The following is a 20,461-nucleotide window of genomic DNA, read 5'->3' as shown; positions in this document are numbered from 1 at the left end:
TGCTAGAAGGAAAACTTCAACCTGAAGAGGTTAACCACACCCAAGAAAACACAAGGAATAAATAACCCAGAGCATCAAATCGATAGGGAGGGAGGAACCCACACTGGCATAACATGATAACAAGAATCAGCAAACACTTGTTCATCGATAACTCTCAACATCAATGATCTCAGTTCCTCAGTAAAAAGCCAGGGACTAACACATTAGACATAAAAACAGCACCCATCCTTCCACCGCATCCAAGAAACACTCTAATATTAAAGATAAACGTCACCTCAGAATAAAAGGATAGAAAAAGGCATTCCAAGAAAATACACCTAACATGCAAGGTAGCGTCACCATTTTAGTATGTGGTGAAATAGACTTTAAACCAAAACTGGTCAGAAGAGATGGAGAAGGATGCCACACACTCATTGAGGGAAAAGTCTTCCCAGAGGACACTGCGGTTCTTACCAGACACAGGGGCCACCCAAGTTTGCAAAATTAGCACTAGTACAGCTTAAATCACACATCGACCCTCACACAGTGAGAGTGGTGACTTCACTACTCCACTCTCACCAACAGGCGGATCATCCAGACAAAAACTAAACAGAGAATTGCTGGGGCTGACTGATATTGTAAACCAAATGGACCTAACGGACATGTACAGGACATTTCACCCAAACACAAAAGAATATAGCTTCTTCTCAGCAGATCATAGAAGTTTCTCCAGAATTGACCACATACACTCAAAGCAAGCCTCAACAGATACATGAAAATTGAAACAACATCCTGCGTCCTATTTGACCACACGGATTTAAGCTGGATATTAGCAACAACAGAGACAACCGAAAGCCAACAAACTCATGGGTTCTCAATATCACTACTAAATTAAAAAAAAAATGGGTCAAGACAGGAGGAAAAAAAGAAAGACTTTTTAGAATTGGATGACAATGAAGACACACCATACACAAGGTCCTGGGGCACAGTGAAGGCCGTGCTAAGAGCCAAGCCCATAGCACTAAGTGCCTACCTACAAAAGATGGAGAGATCTCATGCTGGTAACTGAACGGCACACCCAAAACCTCTCGAACACAAAGAAGCAAGCACACCTCAAAATGTAAATGGCAGGAAGTAAACTGAGGGTTGAAGTCAACAAAATGTAGCAAAGAGAACAATACAAAGAATCTATAAACCAAAGAATTAATTCTCTAAGGAAAAAAAATCAAGATTAATAAGCCCTTATCCAAATTAACTAAAAGTAAGAGAGACAAGATCCAAATTAACAAAATTAGAGAAGAAAATGGAGACATAAAAAAAGATACCAAAAAAGCCCTGGGAATTATGAGGACATACTTTTAAAAACCTACACTCCACCAAGTTGGATATCAAAAGAAATGGATGTTCTCAATATATACCCACCTACCAAAGTTGAATCAAGATCAGATAAGCTATGACTCCTAGTGAAATAAAAGCAGTAATTAAATGTCTCTCAATCCCCCAAAGTTCAGGGCCAGATGATTGTAGCATAGAATTCTGCCAGACTTTCAAAAGATAATAAATACCATTACTCCTCAAATTATTCCCCAAAATAGAAAGAGAAGGGAGATTTCTATAGATTCAATGTAGTGCCCATCAAAATTCCAACATAACTCCTCACAGATCTTGAAAGAAAAAAATTAGCTTTATATGGAAACAAAAAAAAATCAGGGTAGCTGAAACACTCCTGAATGGTTAAAAAAACAAAACAAAATCCAACAACAACAAAAAAAACCCAAAAACCCCAAACCAACCAACCAATCAACCAACCAAACCAAAAAAGTCTTCAGGAAGGTGTCACAATCTCTGATCTCAAATTGTACTACAGAGCTAGAGGAATAAAACAGCATGGTTTGGGCACAAAAAACCCCAAACACATTGATCAATGGAATAGAATTGAAGAAGATACCAAAAGACAGAAGGATTTCCCATGCTCATGGATTAGTAGGACTAATATAGTAAAAATGGCTGATTTACTACAATTCCCATCAAAATTCCAACACAACTCTTCACAGATCTTGAAGGAAGGTGTGTGTGAGAGAAGAGACAGGAGGAGAGACGGCTAAAGCTAAGGCCCATTTGGTGTCACAGGGAGACCAAATGTAGTAGAAGCTTCCTAAAATATATCCATGGATGAAGGAAACCTAACTGAAATTGCCCGCTAAGGGGGGAGACAGAGCCCCCCCCCCATTATCTCATGCCACCAAATGAAGTTTCTAGAACTGCGAAGGGGTTACATCTGATTGAGTTGTTGTCCAAAGGGGTTTCATGGGAACCCCCCAAACTATTGTATCCAAAGCTACTGGTTGATCTCTGTTGCAGTAAAAAATGAAAAAGTGGTGGGACCGGTTCCCATGAGCACCCTGCTAGTTCAGGCTACAACTGGCCATTGGAACTAGCACTAATTCATCTCAGATCAGTATCTCTCCCGGCTGCTCTCTGCTACCTGTGAACTCTCTGGTTCCAGCTACCTGGTAAAATCATGGTTCTAGAAGTCCAGCAGCGGCTGGCCTATTGCAGCTCCCTGCCATGGACTCTGCCCACACTCCCAGCAGTGCCCGCTAGTAGAGTATCAACTCCCAACTACCAGGTAAAATCAAGACTCAACAAACTGTAACCCCACAGTCAGGTTTATATGCTAAATTCTCAATCCACAATACATCCACACGATAAACTTACAACCAGTGGTTAAGGATATAAACCGCCCACCAAGATAAGATATAATCTGCCCATCTAGACACACAAAATCCTATACACATCCATCCCTTAAGAATAGTTATAATAACCTGTAATATGTGCAGAGGGGAATCTTAACATCCACTGCCATGTTCTCTCGGCTCCCTCCTCCTTGATCCGGCCTCCTCTGCCTCTCTCAGACATTTCTCCTGCCCATCCTTCCTTCTTGTCCAATGACAGGCCTCATTCTATCCTGGGCCTGCCTTCATCTGCAGAATGACATCAACCTACAGATCTCCACAGCAGCACAACTCTTTGACCTCAGAGAAGCCCATCTGGTGCCCGCCGAGAGCCCTCACTCCTATGGACAAGAACTCACGGTACTTAAAGGACCTCTGCATGCTAACAAGGGAGAAAGGTGAACGCCAACCCTTCCATCTACAATGGCCTGAGGTACACTGGTTCTATAGCAACACAAAGCTCCTGAGAGTAATCAACCAAGGTATGATTGGATTTAAGGCCTGCTCTGTGAGATGGAACCCATCCTAACACTGCTTGGGTGGCCAAGAGCCTGGGAATAAATAGAACCTAGAGGAACCTAGAGGAGAACCAGACACTACCGCTGTGCTAAAGGAACAGAGCAATAAAATGACTCCTAATGATGTCCTGCTGCATTGGTAGATCAGAGCCTTGCTCATCTGTAGTCAGGAGCTTCCTCCTGTGGCTGATGGGAACCAAATACAGAGGCCGGCAGATGGACAATGTGGTACACCTTGGAACACACAGCCATGAACATAGCCATAGATGGAATGCCTCCATCGGCTCCCTCCCCATCCCCCAACCCAGGGTTTAGGGAATTCTACAGAAGATCGTAAGAGCCAGAGAGGATGGGGGACCTCCTCTCAGGCTCCACCCAGGAAACAAGGCCTTATAGACATGGCAGGACTGACTCACACACGGACTCACATGAATGACCCACACATGACACATACATGACACACGCATGAACTCACAGAGACTGTGGGAGCATGCACAGGTCTGCACCAGGCGTGGTCCTGGTGCTGAGAGGGGAAGTGGGCACAAGCTCCCCGTTCCTAACTCAGAAGCCATCTCCAGTTGAAAACCACCTGCGAATGAAAACTTAGTCTACTCTAAGAACGGGCGCCATAGCCAGCAGTAGGCGGCCAACACAAGGCAAAGTCAATGGCGTCTTCACAGGTTCTTTGTTTTCTAATGTTGTGTCAGGTCTTTTAAATGTATTTTTCCTTGTAGGCCCTCTGCATGAATGTCATGGCTTCCTTTCTGTGATTGTGCGGGATTCCTGTGTGAGTGAATACACATATCTCTGTGTCCCATGTGCTTCTTGGCTTTTTCTTTGGCTTCTTTCTTCTGTTTGTTTTGACCTGTTCTGACTTGTTTTTATCTTATCTTTGTTTTACTTTATTTTATTATTTCTTAGGTGCTTGTTTGTTTCCTCACAAGAAACAAGGTGTGGATCTGGACAGAAGGGGAGATGGGAAGGATATATATATATATATATATATATATATATATATATATATATATATAATATCTACTATAGGGCTGGAGAGATGGCTTGGCTGTTAAGAGCACTGAGTGTTCTTCCAGAGGTCCTGAGTTCAATTCCCAGCAACCACATGGTGACTCACAACCATCTGTAATGAGATCTGATGCCCTCTTCTAGTGTGTCTGAAGACAGCAACAGTGTCATATACATAAATAAATCTTTTTTTAAAAACTAATATTGATAAAAGAAAGTAAGCCTAAAGAGACAGATGCTTTCCATAGATGTGACAAATGCAGCAGGAGACCCAGCTCACTCTCAGGATGGAGAAATGTGCTGTTTCTCAGGCTCTCCTCCTATGCCCCTCAGGGCCGCCTCCTGCCTGTCTTGGCCAGGCATCCAGAAACTGTGACTGTGACCTCCATTCACAATTCTTCATCTTTCACTGGTGACCAGGACTTTCCCAAACCAAATAAATCAACCTTACTCTAATTCTGACATGATCACAGCAACATCTAAAATGCTCTACAAACCCTTCCTCCCCAAAGACTGGTGTTCACTCAGCATATATATATATATATATATATATATATATATATATATATATATATATATATATATATTCCATTATCCTCACTACTTCCAGCCTGCCTGCCAGTCCTTGAGCAATCTCACCCTCACACTTGTCTGATGATAGGAATTCGTGTCTCCTCTTTGGGTGGATTTCCTGCACTGTACAATCTTGATTGTGCAACACTGATTTTATTTTGTCTCAAATTCTGCCCTTCTTCCTCCCTCTCTCCTCTCATCATTTATTCTTACAGGGTCAACTGTGAACCTGGGCCTTCCCTAGCCTGTGTCCATCTTACAGGCCAAACTGTGGGCCTGGGCCTGCCTTCGTCTTGTCCATCAGTAGTCTACAGTGATTCGCTGTTGAGAGCCCATGTTCCTCACCATCTCCCGTGACAACAGCACGGGAAGTTGCTCCATCCCCATCACTGTTTTTAGAATCCACTATCCTTAAGATGTCTCCAGGACTGCCGTACTGAGAGATCAAAGGAATCTGCCGGCACCCAGAAGAGGCTCCCACGAAAGACTGAAGATCCTGAATTTCTGCCATTTTTAATGAGGGGAAGCGGAAGCATCTATAGTGCATAGTAGACAGTGTGGTATCTTAGCTACACCCTGCACCAAAGGATAATTCCAAATGACAGAACCATCATTCGCCTCTGAGACTTTAACGTTGTTATCTACTGCCCCGCCCCAAATCCTCAGAGTGTATCTTTCTTGAGTTAGCTGCGTTGATCTTTGGTGCTCAGTACTGCATTACACATCCAGGCTGACGCAACAACAGTATGCACCCTCACAACCCACAGGTGACAGAGGGAGTCGTGCATACGCATAAGAAAAGCCTCTGAGAGCCGTGATGCAGGTTATCACCTCAGTCACTCATTCGAGTACCAATGGACTCTTCCCCCCACTCATAAACACACACACACTCACAAACACACATACACACATACACACTCTCTCTCCCTCTCTCCCTCTCTCCCTCTCTCTCTCACACACACACACAAACACACATACACACATAATACACACTCTCTCTCTCCCTCTCCCCCCTCACACACACACAAACACACACACACTCACAAATACACAAACACAAACACGAATACCCACACATACACGCTCTCTCTTACATACTCTCACACATACACACTCACAAACACACAAACACACATACCCTCACACACTCACATACTCTCACACACACTCACACACTCACACTCACACACACACTCACACACACTCTCACATACACACACCTCACACACACTTGAAGGAACAAAATGTAGGCAAGAGCCTTGGAGAACCTCGAAGCTAGAGCACAGCCTCCAGCCTCTCCTCATCATTCTCAGCAGTGGCAGTGGGTCTTCCCTCACAGAAGTTCGCCTGCTTCCTGTGGGTGTTTGTGTTAACCTTATAGAGCCACACCACTCCCTTAGCTCCTCCTCCGTGACCCTTTGGGCTCTCATTCCAGTCACTGGGATGTGTGCTTCTTCACTTGATCAGCAGGCTTTGCACACACACACATCACATGTACACACAAACACACTCTCACAGGCCTCCTCAGAGTCATGCTGATGCCCCCCACAAACACAAGCACTCACACACACATACACATGCTCACACACACAGACCTCAGAGTCTTGTGCTGACATCCTACAGATACACACACTCACACACACATACACATGCTCACACACACAGACCTTCTCAGAGTCTTGTGCTGACATCCTACAGATACACACACTCACACACACATACACATGCTCACACACACAGACCTTCTCAGAGTCTTGTGCTGACATCCTACAGATACACACACTCACACACATTCTCACACACTCACATGACATGCGCACACACATATACTCTTACACACTCACACACATGCACACACACTCTCACACACATGTACACATACTCAAACACATTCACACACACTCACATGTGCGCACATACTCACACACACTCACACACTCACACACATACACACACTTACACATACCCTCACACACACACATGCACACGCTCACACACATACACACACTCACACACACATACACACACTCACACACACATGCACACACTCTCATACACATGCACACACACATTCTCACACGCACACACACTCACACATAGCTATTGTTTTGCTCAGCTTTGTGCAATGATGCCCTCACACCTTGTTTCTGGTTGGTGTCTGATACATTAACGAGTGAGTGAATGACAGCGTGGAACAAAGCTGTCCACGCTCGGGCTCAGTGTGTGACCTTACCCAAGTCAGTAAGCAAAACCAGGACATATAACTAAATTCTAGTAAGTCAGGTTTTACTCCTAATATCTCGAACGGGTAAGATGACACTTTTAAGAGTGTGGCGTAAATTCAAAGGGACGGTTTGATCTGCATGTGACTGTTTCCTCACCTGCTGTGGTGCAGCCTTGACCACACTAGCAGAGTCTCCACAAGCAGTGGTCTTGTTGTCCTGAGCTGGGTCGGTTCCTGTGAGAAGAGGAAACATGGGGAAAGGCTGGGGGAGCTGCACCAATCAAAAGAGGAAGGAGCAGCAGGGTGGTGATGTGGGTAGACCAGCAAACAGCAGAAGCTGACACGTGAAGGCAGTCAGATGCCCTGCTGCACGCAGGTCTGCCAGTGCACAATGGGAGGAGCCCCCGTCCCCGCCCCCAGGCATTTGCAGGAGCTGAGCTGCAGAAAGCTCCCCAGTCTGTAGACCCGAGTGTTTCTTTAAGCCTTTCTGGGGCTGATGCTGGCTTTTTCTCATGTCAGAAGCCACTCGGAGGAAGGAGAACAGTTAGAAGTCGGCCTTTAGACTGCTTGACAAGCAGTTTTGTAAACAGTGAATACAGGGCTGGTGATGATCACGACATTCTGCCAAAGCATGGATGTTTCAGAACATGAAGCCAGGCAAAGGGACCCTTTGGGGACGCTGTCATGCTTGGTAATTTCTGTTCATCTTTGCACACAGTAGGCAGAATGCAGGAGCACACTACCAAACACGTGGCACTTTTCAAGAAACAATCGACCTACAGTGTTATAAAAGAGTATTAAGAAACAATAAAGGGGGGTTGGGGATTTAGCTCAGTGGTAGAGCGCTTGCCTAGGAAGCGCAAGGCCCTGGGTTCGGTCCCCAGCTCCGAAAAAAAGAACCAAAAAAAAAAAAAAAAGAAAAAAAAAAGAAACAATAAAGGCTGGAGAGACGGCTCAGCAGTTAAGAGCACTGGCTGCTCTTCCAGAGGCCCTGAGTTCCAATCCCAGCAACTGCGTGGTGGCTCACAATCACCTGTGATGGGATCCGATGCCCTCTTCTGGTATGTCTGAACACGATGGACTCACATATATACAAGATAATAGATACCGATTTCTTTTGAAAAACTTCTCGTGGAAGTTTTTAGCTTTCCCTCCAATTCTAGACCTGGGACCAACAAGGTTCAGAAGTCAAAAGGCTTAGGATTTAACCAGGTGTGGTGGCGCACGCCTTTAGCCTGGCATTTGGGGGCAGAGGCCGGAAGTTCTCTGTGAGTTTGAATCTAGCCTAGTCTACATAGTGAGTTCCAGGCCAGCCAGCATCTCAAAATATGTCAGCCATAGTGATGTCTCACTGTGGTCATAGAGAAGTCCTTTCCCTTTGGAACCTTAGGGACCCGCTTACCGTCTGGCTGGTTGCCTGACTCCTAGTGGACCGGGGCTAACATCGTCCTGACCAGATATTATCTGCATTCTAAGCATGTGCTCTCTTCCCCAACTGCTGATCAGACCTGACCGAATCCAATCAGTTTCTGTCAGGTGGCAATATTTAAGGCCTATTACGATACGTTGTACTTTTCCTTCTGTCTATAAAATTGAAAGGGAATGGCAGGGTCCCCCTACATCGCAGTTGCCTCTTACACTTTTCTCCAGACAACATCGTCAAGGGTTTCGTATAAAATTTATTTCTGAAAAGGAATATCCAGCCGTGCCAAGCAAGCAAGTTTGTCGGCCCCACTGAGGGGCTTGTTTGCTCAGAAGCTGCCCTGGAGTCTGTCAGCATTGTACCTGGCACGGCGGAGGCCACTCTGGCTTCCTCCTCCTTCTCACAGAGAGGTTTGCAGTCAAGGTCACCGGAAGCCATGTGCAAAGTGTCTGATCCAGAATCTGCCAATGGGAAAAGGCCGTTTAGAAGCCTTTTCCTGGGCGCCTGTAATAAGAACTCCAATTTCCTCTCTCCCAGAGCTACTCACCACTTGACGTCACAGTACTCTCGGAGGATGAAGTGTGTTCAGACGATGGTTGTGTGAGACACTCCCTGACAAGGGGACACGACAAATATCTTCAAAACGCTCTGGCAAATAACTCCCTTAAAACCCAACTGAAAACACACCCAAGTTCAGAGTCGTAGCAGACCTGAGCTCTGACGGGCTCTCCGAGTACAAGTGGCCAGCACCATTCTCCTGCAGGGAACAAGGAGACACGTGGTCAGGGATCTGATAGTGACCATCCCAGAAAGGTAGCTTTAAGCAAGTATCCCCAACAGTGTTAAATGAGCCACTATTCACTCTGCTCTGGCAGAGGTTTTGGGAATGGAACCTTATAGGGCCTCCTCTACACTCGCTTCCTGACAGCTGTTCTCACAAACGATATTCACTTTAAAGAAAACCTGATGTGTCCGTGGGCAAAACACATTCTAAACTCAAAGGGCAGAGCGTCTCCTTCACACAGAGACCAGGTTCTCTTTACAAGGGTGAGCGGCTGGAGTGTAGCGTTTCTATTTATGAGATTGCTACTCAGTGTCAAACTTTGGACGGGGAAACAGCTCTTAGGTTTCCTGCTAGATAAGCCAAACAGTTTAGACTTACTCTATACGGCAGGGATCTCTGAAAGGTCACATCCCTGTCAGCACGTATCAGTGTGGCGCGGTCCTTAAACTGTGGGTGCTTCCTGTAGGCTTCCTCTGGTCACATATGTTTAGGGAGGGAAACTGAACTCAAAACTGCTCCCATGCCAGCATATCTGAAGCCCATGCACCCATGCGGACGGCGTGAAATGAGAAGGCCACTCACAACTACGTACACATGTGTGTAAACTTCATGATCAACCAGACAGGAAATTGTCAGTGGCCACAGCCAGTGGCAAGCTCATACAGAAGGATGCTGCTTTCAAGGAAACAGTGACAGAGTCACAGGAAGCTGCAGTTTAGAGAAGGCTTGGCTGTTACTTGTTGGTTGACTGGTACGGTTATTGTCTTATCTCACTGCCAGATTTTGGCAGCAGAAAAAGAGAGTCTTGACCATGAGGGGCTCCGTCAGTGAGCTACTCTCGGTCCAGCAACCTATGTCTGGTTTGTTAAAATTTACAAAGGCCAGCGGCCGCTGAGGAGCCGGCAGTTGAAGGAGTTTGACGCCAAGTCTGATGACCTGAGTTCAATCCCCGGAAACCAGTAACAAGGTGGCAAGAGGGGGGGACCCCTGCCAAAAGCTTCTGCCCTCCACATGTACACTGCACGCAACATGTATGCACCGTCTTAGTTCCCTGAAACTTATACGGAAGGGTTTTTTGGGGGGTTGAGGGTATATAAGAAAGTAAGGCCGGAGGAGAAAGTCTGCCGAGAGCCTGAGGAATAGACAGCCAGGCCTCTGGACCACAGTGAACCAAATGCAGTGTCCTCTACATTGCAGACCATCTCTGAACAGGCACTGACTTGGGCTCTTGGGAAAGGGGGCCTTCTCAACTATTTAGACATATCAAGTGTGGGCTGGAGAGAGGACTCAGGCATTAAGCGAGCTGGCAGCTTTTGCTGAGGACCCGAGTTTGGTTCCCAGCATCCGTAAGTCAGCTCAGTACAACCTGTAGGTTCATCTCCCGGGGATCTGACACTCCCTTTTCCAGCCTCCGCCAGCACCTGCATGTGCACGCGCATTCATTCCCACGGACACATGGACGTAAGATATTTAAAATTTTTAAATATTAACTTTTCATATGTACCCCTCAAATACTAAAAAAGAAGAACTATGCTCGAACTCAAAAAAATAAGAATCTGAGTCACTGCTTCTGTTAGATTTCCTCACGACTCTTACTTATTTTTGCTTTTGCATTTTAAACATTTGGGCGATGGCTGCCTATATCTCCGCAGACTGAGACGTTCTGTTTCATGCAGCCAGCGGGGGCGTCCCCAAAGCTGAAGAGCTGTTCTGCATCGCCTCCTGGAAGCTAAACGGTGCTGGCCCCATCTCTACCATTTACATACACAGAGATACAGCCTTACTTACGCACAGTATGCATAGGAAAGAATCCGTAAACCGGAGACAGTTAGGTGCTGTGACATTTCATTGGCTTTCATCAGTTACAAAATTCAAGAATCGGTTTCTCAAAAAGAAAAGCATTTACAATCCCTTAACGTAAGCCATGTCAGCGTTGATTAGCTTCAGTGACAACGCTAACCTGTCAGCAGGTGCCTCGATGCTCACACTTGAACGTAGAAGTGTGTTCATGCTTAGATAGGTTTCCAGAAGGGGTAGAAAAGGATCACAATTTTTTTTTTGCAAACTTTCTATTTTCAAAGTGTAATTTCCCCGTTCAAAGCCAAAGCCTGACTGCATCAAACAGGTAAGATTCTCCCTGTTGAGTCACGGATGAGTAGCATCTGTGGAGTGCCCTGCAGCATGGCTTCCAGGCACCTGCCACTTTAGACATCGTTTGCCCAGTAGAAAGCTCCCACCTCATGATCAGATCCGGGCTCAGAAGTGTTTTGACTAATGTCAGATTTCCTATTGATTACAGAAAGGTGCCGTGCGATCTGGGAGAAACCTCAGAGTCGGAGTGGCCACTCATTTCCCCGCACCCTGAAGAGTTCCCGGAGAAGCAGTCAGATTTAACTCTTGTCATTAATCTTTATAAATCCCAACCGTCAGGCAGAACTCAATTCTACCCTGCCATACTCGTGGCCCAGCAATGTAGTTTACCCACACTTGAGAACAACCAGAGTAAAGGGCTTTTGTTCCTCAAACTCTGTTTCAAATTTGAGGTTGTAGCATAGGAGAGTTGGAGAGAAGGCCTTCCAAGTTTCTGTGTGGGCGGAGCGGGATAGGAATAAGTTAAACTCTTTGAAGCTTTATCCCACTCTCACTTAACCCTACCACCACCACCCTGGTGACCCAAGAGACTGAGAGAGAGCAGGTCTCTTGAACATAGTTTAAAAGCAAAGAAAATGAAGAAATAAAGTAAGTCCAGAAATAAAATAAGACTTACTTGTGGCCGACTGCCTCACTCCATGAAGTGAACACCAGAAGGAAGATAGCTTTCTCCTCTCAGGCAATCCATTCAAATAGAGACCTGGTCTCATTTACATAAAAGCCCAGGCCCTAGCCCTTGCTCTTGTGAGCAGGAGTTACCACAGGGTGGGGTTGTCAAGGTATGGAACAAAGTGACAGTCTCCTATGGGCTGGGTCAGCAAACACAGGTGCACATACACACATGAACACACACATATGCACACACACACATGCATGCACACACAGCAACAGGATCTCAATGTGCACAAAGAAAACTAGGAAAAACAGTGGAACAAGACAGGAGTTTGGATAACCTACAAGGAGGTTTGTTCTCTATAAAATGCTGCTCTAACCACAGACTTTGTAAATGGAAATGCTTCCTCTGATAAACAGGTGTTGCCAATATAATTTTACTACTGGACCAAGTTTAGACAGCTAATGCTAGTCAAATTAACAAGGCAAAAAAAAATTGTAGCCAGAGTTTATACAGACTTGAAACTGGACTCTGTGCCCATTTAAATGCTCCGAAGAGAGGAACAGTGTTCTACTCAACTGGGACGGAGACAGAACTAAATTTCCTTATTTTCTTTCCCTTTTGATTTGTAACCAAAAGTACACCGCACCCTCAAACCTTCAGGCGGAACCCAGCACCGAGAGGTTCATTTAGAACCAGTTATCAGTCAATCTTGCAGTTGGCGTGTTATTTAGTCTCCAAGGTTATTAATGCCGTGACTACTCACAGCCTGAGAAACGAGATAGACAATGCCCAGAAAATCCTCCAAGATAGTATTCTATCAATCCCATCCTTTGCCTTGGTGACTCTGCTCACCAGGTGACACTCTGGTGACACTGTCTCATACAGAAACGAGTCAGAGCATGAAGGGGAATAGAAGGGAGGAAAAACAATTACGGTTTTTTAAACTAAAACTGCAGGTTTTTATCTCCTGGTCCTTCGCCCTTTGGGGAGTAGCCTTTGAGCTTCAGGCCCTGGACGACCATTCTGACTCTGGGTCAAAGCCACAGACGCTTTTTGTGAGCATTTGGTGTGAAGCCAGGTTGGGTTGGAGAGAAGGCTCGGAAGTTAAGAGCACTTGCTGCTCTTGCACAGGACCTGAGTTCAGTTCTCAGTGCCTATGGTGGGTATCACACAACTGCTTGGAACTCAGATCCAGAGGATCTGACACCTGCTTCTGGCTTCTGCCAGTACCCACAAACATGGTGTGTTACACATGAGCACACACACACACACACACACACACACAGAGAGAGAGAGAGAGAGAGAGAGAGAGAGAGAGAGAGAGAGAGAGAGAGAGAGGGAGAGAGAGAGGGAGAGAGAGAGAGATCTTGAGGTTGGAGAGATGGCTCAGTGGTTAACAGCACTGGCTGCTCTTGCAGAGGACCTGAGTTCTATTCCTCGCACCCACATGGTGGCTCACAGCTGTCTGTAATTCCAGTCCCAGGGGATCCAATGCTCTCTCTGGGCACTGCATATATGTGTTACACATACATACATGCAGGTAAAACAGCCATACACATAAAATCAACTTTTTTAAACCTTTAATATAGCCAGAAATTTTACATACACTGCCAAGTATCTTTGTGGGATCATAATCAGAGACTAGAAGAGGAAGGGAATATCGGTTTTCTTCTGTTTTGTTTTGAGGCAGACTCTTACCTCGTAGACCAGGCTGCCCTCCCTTCTTGATGCTGCCTCCTGAGTGCTGCATCATAGAACTCTCTCATTCAATGACATTCAGGGGAGAAGCGAGCCTCCAGCACGGATCAAGGTTTGCCAGGCGCTCAGAGAGCTGCTGCCTGCTCTTCAGGCCAGCAGAGAAAGCGATGTCTGAGGAGAAGCCAGAGGCTGAGGAGGAGCTACTGTCCCAGAGAGAAATCTCTGTGGCCTGAGAGGACCCTGGGGGAAATGGACACAGGTGTGGAGGGGACAGCAGTGCTGGACTCTGTGCTCCTGACCGCTGTACTGAGCACAGACATCTGCCTGTCCTCGAAGGTGGACCGCTGTTTTCCCATGATGTCACTCACGCTGCACCACCTGAGGATCCTCTGGGAGAGGCTCAGATGCAGACAGGCAGTGTGGCCAGCAAGCACGGATGTCACAGATGAGTGGATGTGCAGGGAAAGCAACCTCCTTACTTAACAAGCTCTAGAGCTCCGTGTCCACCTGGAGCCCATTGATGGACGGGGCCTAAAACGCCTGAGTTCTAGGGACACCCTAGGGGCTCCATGAAAAGAAAGACCTCCCTGCTCATCAGCGAGTACACCAGAGGAACACATAACGCCCTTGTTTTCCCTCTGTGCCAGTCTGCTTGGCCTGTTTCTGGGAGTCAGTGGGCAGGAACTTAGCTATACAGACACATATGTGTAGGTGCGTATGTAATACGCATAAAGGAGTGTGTTTGCATGTACATACACAGATCCTCAAAAGCCTATCAAAAGGACACCCCCCCCTTTTCATGGGGAATGCAGAGTCAGACAGGCGCAGCTACACGTACAAGCTCCCATAGCTAATACAGCTCAGACTTCACTCAGCCCCGCTCAGTCCCAAACCTTATCCCATCTGCCTAAAAGTAATCAGCAAACCTTAAACAGATCGAGAGTACATGGTGGGATTAGCTCTCTGTAATCATGCGGTTTCCAGACAGCCTCCCAGCTAGACAGTCTCCCGGACAGTCTCCCAGACAATCTCCCAGCCAGTCTCCCAGACAATCTCCCAGACAGTCTCCCAGACAATCTCCCAGACAGTCTCCCAGACAGCCTCCCAGCCAGACAGTCTCCCAGCCAGCCAGTCTCCCAGCCAGACAGTCTCCCAGCCAGACAGTCTCCCAGACAGTCTCCCAGATAGTCTCCCAGACAGTCTCCCAGATAGTCTCCCAGCCAGTCTCCCAGACAGCTTCCCAGACAGTCTCCCAGCCAGTCTCCCAGACAGTCTCCCAGCCAGACAGTCTTCCAGACAGTCTCCCAGCCATACAGTCGTCCAGACAATCTCCAAGACAGTCTCCCAGACAGCCTCCCAGCCAGACAGTCTCCCAGCCAGCCAGTCTCCCAGACAGTCTCCCAGCCAGCCAGTCTCCCAGACAGCCTCCCAGACACTCTCCCAGACAGTCTCCCAGACAGCTTCCCAGATAGTCTCCCAGCCAGCCAGTCTCCCAGACAGTCTCCCAGCCAGACAGTCTCCCAGCCAGTCTCCCAGCCAGTCTCCCAGCCAGACAGTCTCCCAGCCAGACAGTCTCCCAGCCAGACAGTCTCCCAGCCAGCCTCCCAGCCAGACAGTCTCCCAGCCAGCCTCCCAGCCAGCCTCCCAGACAGTCTTCCAGACAGTCTCCCAGACAGTCTCCCAGACAGTCTCCTAGAGAGCCTCTCAGACAGTCTCCCAGACAGTCTCCCAGACAGTCTCCCAGTCAGTCTCCCAGGCAGGCAGTCTCCCAGTCAGTCTCCCAGGCAGGCAGTCTCCCAGGCAGGCAGTCTCCCAGCCAGTCTCCCAGACAGCCTCCCAGACAGCCTCCCAGACAGTCTCCCAGCCAGACAGTCTCCCAGCCAGACAGTCTCCCAGCCAGACAGTCTCCCAGTCAGACAGTCTCCCAGCCAGACAGTCTCCCAGACAGTCTCCCAGACAGTCTCCCAGACAGCCTCCCAGACAGTCTCCCAGACAGTCTCCCAGACAGTCTCCTAGAGAGCCTCTCAGACAGTCTCCCAGACAGTCTTCCAGACAGTCTCCCAGACAGTCTCCCAGCCAGACAGTCTCCCAGCCAGACAGTCTCCCAGACAGCCTCCCAGACAGTCTCCCAGTCAGTCTCCCAGGCAGGCAGTCTCCCAGCCAGACAGTCTCCCAGACAGCTTCCCAGTCTCCCAGACAGTCTCCAGACAGTCTCCCAGACAGCCTCCCAGTTTTCCCCTACATTGCTGTGAAATGCCAGGAAGCATATTTCGCCCAAAAGGCTTCAGTACAACCTCTCTGCCTCTCTCCTGGACCCCTACGTGAGATCTATCCTCCTTTAGAACATCTTACACAAGACTCCCGGCTCTCTCTGAGTCCCTCAGCCATTCAAAGACCCTCTCACAAACACTGGTGTTCAATTTTATCTTGTATGGTGGTCTAGGATAATGAAAAAAAATGGAGCTTCCTCTGTAGACGTGGGGGAAAAGAGGAAATGAATCCCGAGACTTTAGAACACAGTACAGAGAGGAAATAAATCCCGAGGCTTTAGGAACACCATCAAGAGACCAAGCTGACCCTTCCCTGTAACAATGGCAAAGTGGACACTTAGGTGTGACAACAAGGCTTCCAGTCTACTCAAGTTGTGGGGGACACACGGACGAGTGACCAAAGGACTCTAGGCCTATGAGGCTAATAACTCCCAACCCTCATATCAGCTGAGAGCCTTCAGTCAGAAAGGTTGACATGCTGATGGCATTTTCTAGGCAGCTAGGACCCAAAACGCTCCTGGTAAGAAGGTCGACATACAGTCTCCCCATGGAAACTCCAACAGAGATCTGCGGATGGAACCTCCTACCTCCAAAGATCCAGGTTCTGCCGTACAGACCGGGAAACCCCGACTCCTGCGCCTGCGCACTCGGTCGCCAATCCACAGAGACACTGCTGTCTTTCATGTTCTGATTAAAGGACAAACTGCTTCTGCATCCCCATCTAACTCTCTCCACCAAGCTTATCGCCTGATAAAGGATCAAAAATAAGAATCTAGGGCCGGCAAGCTAGCTCAGCAGGTAAAGGTGCTTGCTACCGAGCCTGAGATCTTGGTTGCAGCCCCTGGGACCACACGGTGGACGGAGAGAACTGACTCCTGCAAGTTGTACTGACTTCTACACATTTGCCATTACACAAGTGCCTGCAGCTGCCCACACACAGAAGCAGATAGATAACTAGATGCAGTGAATGACTACCGTGTGACCAGAAAGGGAGAAAACGGTTACTGGAGCTTTGAGTCTGGTGGTTTGGTACGTACTTACAAACCCAGTACTCGCGAGGCCGAGGCAGGAGGATCAAAGTCTTTGGATAGATAGTCTAAGCTACACAGTGAGTCCCAGGTAGCATGAACTATGGGAGTCTTTTAAAAAATTGTCTAGTTAGAACTAGCAAGATGGCTCAGTAAATAAGAGGCTCACTGCCTAGCCTCTTGACCTGAATTTGAGCTCTAGGACCGGCCTGGAAGAAGGAGAGGATTGACTCCTGCAAACTGACCTCTGACCTCTACTCCTGGGCACCCTCCACGCTGGGCAAAATGTTTCAAAATCTAATTTCAACTTTAAAAGAATCACTGGGGTCTCTAAAGGGAGTGAGTGGAAAGAATCCAGAAAGGAAAGCACTTCAGTCACAGACTTCTCTGGAGAATACCCAAGGTAACCCAGGAAACCTGACCTCCAACCCCAATCTTTAGAAATCTATATCCCAAGAAGTGGAGACTTGCGAGCGCCCACATTTTGTCGCCACAGAACAGCCTTGTGAAACAGTTGGTTTGTGAGACTGGCCTTGAGAACCAAACAGAATTTCAACCCAGGGAGAAACAGCATCGTCCCGGGGAACGCCCAGACAGGCGTACATGATTTATCGTGATTTAAGCCCTGCCTGGTTTGGCTGAACTACAAAGATAACACCAGGCAATGCTGGGGAAATAAAGGTAGAAATGCAGGTGTGGTGGGTGGCAGACCGGCTTGAGCAGGAGGTGAGCAGAAGGAACAGAAATGGACAGAGACCATGGCATGGCGTAAAGCCAGGGGTCAGGGAAAGGACAGCATCTCCACTGTGAACTCTGGCGACCCCGGATTATGGGTTCTGCTCAGGTTTCTCTTGTCCTTATTCTAATCCCCGTTCTCATCACGCGTGAGAACACTCAGAATCAGAGCTTGCCATTGGATGCTCAGGGGGTGGGTGGCGCGTGAAGGGGGAGCTTTCTTTTGGAGACTCATTCAGGGGACAAGGCAGGGGAGAGGCGTCAGTCTCCGGCTGTAGAGCATGTTTGGGGAACAGAAACCTGGATATGAAGAACCGGTAGTTCACGCCACTGTACGGCTGACAGACCGAGGCAGCTTCCTGGGGTTGTAAGAAGGGGGCATTGGCTTTGCAGAGGACACAGACATTCTTCCGGCATCGTGCTCGAGAAGTGTCTACTGTGACTCTGGGGCTTCTGCTTCTGGGTGGATGTCGTCAAGGCCTCAGACAAAACAGCTCAGCCACAGACCCCGCCGATGGGACCACCAGCTCCGGTCAGATGCACAAAGCAGTCCGTCCCTTAGGCATCAGACCACCAGGGACCGCAGCGAAGGAGGCAGTGAACTAAGAGAGATGTTGAAAGCCCAGGTCCTTTGAGGCTACAGGAAGCTGAATTTGAACCCTGAGTTTGTTACTTACTAGTTGAGCCATCTTCGACAAATGAGTTAACTCCCTCAACTTCGGCAAAACTCTGATTGGCCTCCTTGGCCAAAGCAGAGGCCACGCCCCGCTCTGCCAGGGGAAGAGCGGCTCACGGAAATGATTTCCAGAAGCACCATGCTGGCGCTCAACTCATGCTGCCGCTTCCCCCTTTGTGAAATTGGTGCCCGATAAAGAGGAAATTACTAACAACCAAACATCCTGTAAGCGGCTAAGGCCAACTTCCTGTATTAAGACCTTAGAAGAAAGCTAAGTGATAGCCACGGAGGACTTCCGTTCCTTTTAATGCCTGTCCTTAGCTTCTGGGCGAGATGGGTACCAATGACTAGGAATCATACACGAGTAATTATATATAAAAACTATACATAATTACATGTCAGAAATTACAGATGTATAAAAACCCGACGCGTGCGCTTCCTTTACAGGAAGGATGAGGAGAACAACTCAGAAACATAGGTAGAGAAAGAACGACTCGTTTAAAAGTCTGCTGACTGCAGAAGGCCTATTTTCTTTGAAAATAGATAATGGCCAATAGGCATATGCAAAGATGACCGACATGATTATTCATAAGAGGAATGCAAATCCAAACCAAGGAGGGTCTCACTTTGCATTTTCTGAGCTGGCTGCAGTGAAATGGTATGGGTGATGAGGTAGCTGCCGATAGTGACAAAACTGGCCGTTCTGCAGCTTGTCAAGAAAGCAAGCCTGAGTAGGCGGTGATTCTCCTCGTGGGTCACCACACAGTAGCATTTAAGACAGTTTATATAGAGACCTGTGCACTGATAGCCACAGACGTGTTGTTCCCAGAAGGCCAGGAAGTTCTCCACTGCACACCAGCCAGTGAAGAACAGAAGGGTCTGCACAGCGAGTATAGACCCGAGAAGGACTATACTCACAAAACTAAGGCTACCCAGAAGCAGCCAGGCCCAAGAGGCCAGAGGGATTCACTCTGTTTATAGACTTCCATGAGAGACAAGTCTTTAGAGAAAGCAGGTTGCTGGTCGCCTAGGAACGGGGTGTATGGGACAGGGGCGGGGGATGTGGTTGAGGTGTTCCAATGTTATGACAGTTCTCAAAGCTGTGAACAACATCAAAAGAGTTGACTACTTGTTTGGTGTGAGAAGTTTATGGTGGATTATCAGACCCTGAACACCAAGGAAGGAACGAACACACAGAATGTCTGTCTGGCCTGGGGTGGTTCTCCATCGTCCCCATTAGCGAGGAGTACCACTAGCGCCTGCCTCTGGCAACGTGCACTCTTTGATAAGAAGCCAATGCCTCCAAGATTATCTAGCCCCGATCTTGGGTCCTAGAAAGTCTTTGCCATGAGATTTATTACGGCCATTAGCAAATTCAAATATGAAAACAAGATGCGGAGCAAAGTTCAGGCCACTCCACCCAACTCTCCCTTTCTCGCTCAACCTAGATCTTGTTTCTACTTTTATTTTAGATTTGTTTATGTGTGTGGGTCTTTTGCCTGCATGCGTGCATGTGAACCACATGGTGCAGTGCCCACGGAGGCCAGGAGGGGGTCTCATTCTCCCTGTAACTAGAGTTAGGGGTGGTCGTAAGCCCTCCGGTGGGTACTGGGAACTGAGACCAGGTCCTCTGTGAGAGTGTTCAGTGCTTTTAACTACTGAACTGACTTTCCGGTCCATGACCCAGATTTATACTATGCATGGAACAGAAAGCCCCTAAATTACTGAATTTTAACTTCCTGGCTTCAAAGTTAGATATTTCTTACGTACACGAGTCCTAGGATGTCCCATAATATTTCTTATAAAGAAGGGGAGGAAGGAGGAACAGTCCCCAAAGAGATCAGAATATGGTGGTACTGAGAATGAGACAGATCTCTGTCATACTCACATTAGTACTCTGGTTCTCGTTCATTCTGGTACAGTCTAGAAGCTGCGGTCCCAAGACGGAGCCTTCTGTGGGGAGCGGGCACCTGGAGGTAGAGGCAGAAAGAGTGGGCTTTCTGCAAAAATTAGCAGGGTTCTACCAGA

The 20,461-nt window shown here is 47.7% G+C and overlaps 1 protein-coding gene across 17 annotated transcripts in view; it reads right to left on the bottom strand.

Moving 5' to 3' along the window:
• Irag2 (inositol 1,4,5-triphosphate receptor associated 2) overlaps positions 1 to 20,461 on the bottom strand; it is a 54,883-nt gene that overhangs the window by 18,126 nt on the left and 16,296 nt on the right. For 6 of the 17 annotated variants that reach the window (XM_063286587.1, XM_063286586.1, XM_063286584.1 and 3 more), the window contains 5 exons: positions 20,322 to 20,403; positions 9,186 to 9,232; positions 9,023 to 9,087; positions 8,838 to 8,936; positions 7,210 to 7,286 (listed from right to left, as the gene is read on the bottom strand). In XM_063286587.1, coding sequence (XP_063142657.1) covers positions 7,210 to 7,286; positions 8,838 to 8,936; positions 9,023 to 9,087; positions 9,186 to 9,232; positions 20,322 to 20,403 — 370 coding nt within the window. Of the gene's footprint in view, positions 1 to 7,209; positions 7,287 to 8,837; positions 8,937 to 9,022; positions 9,112 to 9,185; positions 9,233 to 20,321; positions 20,404 to 20,461 lie in introns of all 17 variants that reach the window. The other 11 variants (XM_063286579.1, XM_063286580.1, XM_063286583.1 and 8 more) reach the window with 3 other exon arrangements.

This window comes from Rattus norvegicus, chromosome 4 (genome assembly GCF_036323735.1).
Source record: "Rattus norvegicus strain BN/NHsdMcwi chromosome 4, GRCr8, whole genome shotgun sequence".
In the NCBI taxonomy this organism is placed as follows: domain Eukaryota; kingdom Metazoa; phylum Chordata; class Mammalia; order Rodentia; family Muridae; genus Rattus; species Rattus norvegicus.
This window is presented reverse-complemented; position numbering and strand designations above follow the sequence as displayed.